Here is a 6,185-nt window from a genome sequence, read left to right as displayed (position 1 = left end):
ATACAATGCAATTCATATTTAGGTATGTAAATTTATTTTAGGATACATTTTTGATATAAATTGATTCCTATTTTTTTCTTATAAATTAAAACTACCTACATAATAAAAGAAAAAAATTAAGAAAAGTAGATAAGTATTTATAGTTGGGTTCGATCATTTTTTTAAATATATTGTATTAATTAAATGTTTAAAAAATAAATTTTTTTTGTTTAGCTTTTTTATGCATATTTTTATATTTTTCGTGCATAATTTAACATTTTCGTGCATATTTAGGGTTCGCGCTCTACTTATAACTCAGTCATAAAACACTTATATATTGAAATATCGTAAAATTCGATCGAGAGAACACAGATAATTTTCTCGCTAGATAATAAGTCAATTCACTCTAATATCAAAATTAATAATATTAGCATACTATTGAAACTGGCGATGAACGAAATGTTGCTATATCATGTATGTGTGTAAGCAGGAAACAACATTATATTAATATATAGTATTATATATAATTATATACATATGTGCGGATATACAACGTTCTCTTAATGAACGGACCATTATGAACTACAAAGATTAATATTGTTACAAAGTAAAAATGTCTAATATATGCGATACTCAGCGATCATAATTCATATGGATTTATATTATTCAAAATTCCATATTTATATTTATATTTGATACTTTGAATAATTATATAATGAAAGTGTGTCGTGCAAGACGGTTGTCCGTTAATATCTATTGGAAATTCTTTGATAAGGCTCGAGCTTAGAGCGGCAACTTGTAGGGGACGGACAATTTGTTATGTTATTTTATTTTTTATTTTCAAAAAAAAAAGGGGCGGTAAACTCTGAGGGTGCCTCAGGGCACCTAGAAGGTTCAAGGTTAATTCACCACTCAGTATTTTTACTTTAAATTGTTTATGTATTTAGGATTGTAATTTATTTTTGTATATGCGTTTCATCAACATTAAATATAATAGGTATATATTAATTATGGAGTACATATAAAAAAATATAAAAATAAAAATAATTTGAATGATAGTATAATATATTATTATATTAGCATTAAATATATCGATACAAAATGAGTGAAGTTTATTGTTATTTTAAAATGCTTTTGGTTCTATAAATACATTTATAACTGTTCCTAAGTCATTGCACTTTTCTTATTATACATAAACATTTTTTTAATGATGTAGGTACTTAGAATATATAAGTAGTATTGTATTAATTATGATTATAATGATTTTGTACACTAAATATACCTAACTGGCTACCTATACATAATTAATATTATTAATAATGTCATATGAATTATATCATATAATATCGCCCAATGTGTAAAATGTATTATTATTTATGAAATTATGGAAAGCCGCCTTGGGTAGGTGTAACAATTACAGGTCTATAAGAGCTAACAGCACATTTTTGTGAAAACTTTACCTAAATTTAATATTCTGAAATAAAATGTAAATTAAAAAGGAGCCCCTTGCATGATTCTGAACCGGGCCCCAAAATATCTCTGAACGGAGCCTGTTTATTAGTAATATCATAGGGTGAATTAATTTTTGTATTTGAAAATGTTATTATGTGTATAAAATATGTTAATATAATACTAAAGTTTCAAGTATTGAAATACGTATAACTACTATTACTGTTAAGTGGTATTAGGTATTTTTTTAATATTTAGGTACTTGAGAATAATATTTTTAAATTACAAACAATTAACAAATCGCTAACTACAATTTTTAATCTTGAATTAAATATTTAATTTAAAAACTTAAAATGTCTATAAAAAAACTGCGTTTTTTTGTTTATATACTTTTAAGATTTTTTTGGTTACAATATACTATTATAAATTACTAATGATTTTATAAGAAACCTTGTATTAAATTTGCCCACATTATAAGTTATAACTATTGTATAGATTGAACATAATAAATGTTCCTAATGTTAATTTTAAATGATTATTTAAAATACGGAGCCTATTCTTTTTTTAATTTTCTAAAACTGTAAAAGAACAATAACTTATTTGGATTTTATATTGAATTTTCTAGAGTTTTAATTGAATTTGAGTTTTTTTATTTAATTAAAGATGAAATATTGCAATTGTCTACGATAAATATATATTTTTTATTTTTTTTTATCGAATTTCATAGAAAAATAGATAAGCAAGTAGGTACCAAACTACCATTTTATTGTACATTTAGTATTGAGTGGGTTACTATTATCGCTATGTTAAATTTGGATTAAACGGAATATTATTGTACACGAAAAATGATTCGGAGTGAAGATGGTCTGTCAATATCAGCCTGTATCTAATTTATTTCATGATAAATTTTTTTGATATAACTATTAGACATTTATTTTACTTTTAGTATTACAGTAGGTTGATATATTTTTTTCCGAAAATATGGCATTTATTATATTGCTAGTATTTAATCATTATAATAATATGTATTTATATCAACTTATATAACTCACAACATAATAATATATTTTTGTAATAATCGTAAAGCAGTAAAAATAGAAATTAATATCTTAAAATAAATGTTATTGCGTATATTAAGATTCATAATAATATTATATTATAAGAAAAAGTCCCCACGATTAATGTTTTTGGTGTTTAAGTCATTACAAAATAATGAACATCTTAAAAATATAATTCAATTTGAACTTAAAAAAATAATTATATTTTTATATTTTTTAAATTTATAAGTTCCAGTATAGAATACTTATGAGGAATGTTATATTACTTTTTCAATCCTTACCAATAATGAATAAAATTATATATTTTATACATTTTTACTACAAAATACTTATAGATAGCTTAAACTTTTATGTATTTTTAATAATTTTATACAAATATAAGAACAACTTGTACAGGATTTTGTATTAAATTTTTAAGAACTAGTATTAGTATGTACTATGTATTAGTATAAGTGATCTGTTGTAAAAATATTAAATTATAACTGTTATAATAAACATATAAATTTACTTGAAAATAGACGTAAAATTTCGAGCAGAAGTTTTTTTTTCATATAGGTTCCAAAACGTATACAGAAACTTGTAATACATTTACAAATCTTTAGTATAAATAGAAAATTTTTTATAAATTTCTTAAACAAAATTAAAAACGATAATTTTATTGAATAGTTTAAGTTTAAGTGTTAACTATTTTAAGCAATGTTTTCTGTTAACAATTTAGTTCATTTATTAGGTTGGAGCAACAATTACACAAGTATGAAAAACTAAATTCACGGATTTTGATGTATCCATGGACCATGATTGTCAAACATTAGCATAATATTATAGCAGTAGTTAGAAACAAATATATCATATAAGCAACAATGTGCACACGATTACTATTAGGAACTATTACTATTTTATAAAGTATTTACACGTTCGTGACGGGCAGTATAAAAATTGAAAATATTGTATTTATATTTATTTAAAAATTCCAAAGTCAGAATTTGAATAAATACATCATTAAAGAAAAAGTGGAAGCAAGTAGGCTTGGTGAATCTTTTTTGCGTACATTTTGATTCTACCATAACAGTATTTCTTCGAGAAAATAAAAAAATATAAGAAAATATTGAGGGCTTATTTAATATGTGTTTACAACTTTTGGAATATAACTGTGTCAGACTCTAATATCGTAACTCCGCATCACAATATTAAATTTCGAAATATTAAGCCTTTATAATTTTTTTCGGCTGAATTCTGGTCTAGATCAATCTAAATCTCAGCTCATCGCTATCGGGCTCGAATTCGTGTACACGGTGCAGTTTAATCCCATCGTCTATAACAGGGGTGGCCAACATGACTATGTACGCGAACCACATATATTAATGCAATTATATCAAGAGCCAAATTATCTAATCTGTACTTTTATACCACAAAAATAATAAAGATAGCTAACATCCGATAAACATATCAAATTACGAAATATGAAATTATAAAATAATAATAAAAACATTTTTTTTTTTTTGTAAATGTATGCAAAAAAAATTTAAATTTTGGTTTTTATAAATAAGACCGCGAGCCGCATACGTCGATGAAGAGAGCCACAATTTGGCCACCCCTGGTCTATAATGCAGATAGACACACCATGTCCGGCAACGCCTAATTATGTATATTATATATTTTCGTTGTGATTATTATTATATTATATAATTCATTTTTTATACCGCAAATCCCCCTGACCAAGGTCAACCGCTACTATGCGGTGCAAAGTCAATTACCACCTTAAGTCCAAGGCCAACCACTGTACCACCGAGCTGCCTATGAACGATGTATTTGATGAGGCACGCCACACCTCGTCGCAATTTTGATCAGGATTTTGCATTTCGGAGACAGGAAACGCCATTGTCGAGTAGGGGTCAATGGAACCACATATCTTCACATCACCAGACGACAAAGACCCATCGTTCGAACCGCATATATAAGGACCAACAGCACCAGGCATTGGTATCACACATCTTTTCACATCCCAAGTACACACATCGACCACAGGTTGAAGTTTGCAGATTCGTCGTAGACAACACAAGAAGAAATCAACAATTAAGAAATGGCTTCTTTCAAGAATCTGGTGAGTCTTATAAATTTTGTAACGTATGGTAACGCGAATAGTGGTTTTTTCTTATTTTAAAATACTTAGACACATACTATTTTTCCAATCTAGTTTATTCAAAAACGCATATATAAGCTTCAAACTTTATCACTAAATAATCGAATTTCGAAAGACTCACTTTCTACACTGCTGCAGACCTGCAGTTATACCATATTTTCATACAGTTTTATATAGATAAAAATTAGATTGATTATTTAATTTAAAGTTTAAGAGCGTGTTTAGTCTATACATGCAAACTTTACCTACAAACTAAGGTCTTTCAAATTAATTATTTGTAGATATCGGATTTAATCATAGAATAATGATATCTTCCAAAAAAAATTTTGTATCATAGATCATAGCTACTGATTTTTAAAAATACCTACTGTATTTTAAGTTGTAGATACCTACCTATCATAACGATAGATGTACACTATTTGTCGTGACAATAATAGTTATGACATATGGAAGTATTAAAATATATTTAATAAGCAATATAATATTTATTTTTATTCTTTTCACCCACAGATATTCATCGCCTTGGCCGTGTACGCCGTATCCGCCGAAGAAAACAAGCCCGCCGATGATGGAGCGAGAGTGAAGAAACACACCTACATCGCTGCTGGCCCAGCTCGTAAGTATTATAATATATATAAATATTATATTGTATAGAACACAATGCTAACAAATATACTGTTCTTATAATATACTTTTTTTTATCGATTTTTTATAAATTCGATTCGATAAAATAAAATGTTAACCATTTTTTTTTTTTTTACAGCGGTCTTGGCTTACTCCGCACCGGCTCCGGCATATTCGTACTCGTCATACTCTAATTACCCAGCCAGCTACACTTACAAATACGCCGCTCCAGCTACTTACGCTGCTCCAGTTGCTTACGTCGCTCCAAGTGCTTATGCTGCTCCAGCTGCTTACGCCGCACCAGGTGCATATGCCGCCACCCCGTACGCCGCTTACTCGAGTTACGCAACTTACCCAAGTTACGCAGCTTACGACGATGGAAAATACTATCCAGGCAAATACGAGAAATCGTACTTCCCAGCAGCCTACAAAGCCGCATACCCGGTCGCCTATCACTACTGAACACCCGCACTCGCCAATGATTTTCAACCTCTCGATAACATACATACATTTAAAATACTACGATTTTCAACAATAAAAATGTGATCTTTTTTAATCAATCGATTTTTTTTTCTTTTTCTATCATGAAAGATTTATATTTTTATGAATTATACTTTTAGTATATACCTATTATGCAGGTATTAATCTATTTTATAAAATATACGGTACATATAGGTATGCAGTTTTCATATCTATGCCACATGCCACATGCATCATAAGTAATATTATATACTCTATAGGTACTTACATAGTGTGCAAGTACACAAAGTATTTATGATTAAACATTCAGATTTAATAATGTCCATTACAAATAGTTCACTGATCTTAACTAAACAGTCTCAAATGGTCATACTGTACAAAACAGAATATAATTTATAGGTAGAATGATATTGGTAATCTAATGGTGATTGATTCAAAATTATAAAATCAAAATT

General features: G+C 27.7%; 1 protein-coding gene across 1 annotated transcript; it reads left to right on the top strand.

Moving 5' to 3' along the window:
* Window positions 1-4,411: 4,411 nt before the first annotated feature.
* On the top strand, window positions 4,412-5,810 carry LOC113557410 (cuticle protein 16.5-like). The gene is made up of 3 exons (XM_026962909.2): window positions 4,412-4,587; window positions 5,137-5,242; window positions 5,390-5,810. Exons 1-3 carry the CDS (start codon window positions 4,567-4,569, stop codon window positions 5,710-5,712), a joined length of 450 nt encoding a protein of 149 aa, XP_026818710.1. The 5' UTR covers window positions 4,412-4,566; the 3' UTR covers window positions 5,713-5,810.
* The last annotated feature ends 375 nt before the right edge of the window (window positions 5,811-6,185 follow it).

The sequence above is a fragment of the Rhopalosiphum maidis genome, chromosome 3 (assembly GCF_003676215.2).
Source record: "Rhopalosiphum maidis isolate BTI-1 chromosome 3, ASM367621v3, whole genome shotgun sequence".
NCBI lineage: Eukaryota > Metazoa > Arthropoda > Insecta > Hemiptera > Aphididae > Rhopalosiphum > Rhopalosiphum maidis.
This window is presented reverse-complemented; position numbering and strand designations above follow the sequence as displayed.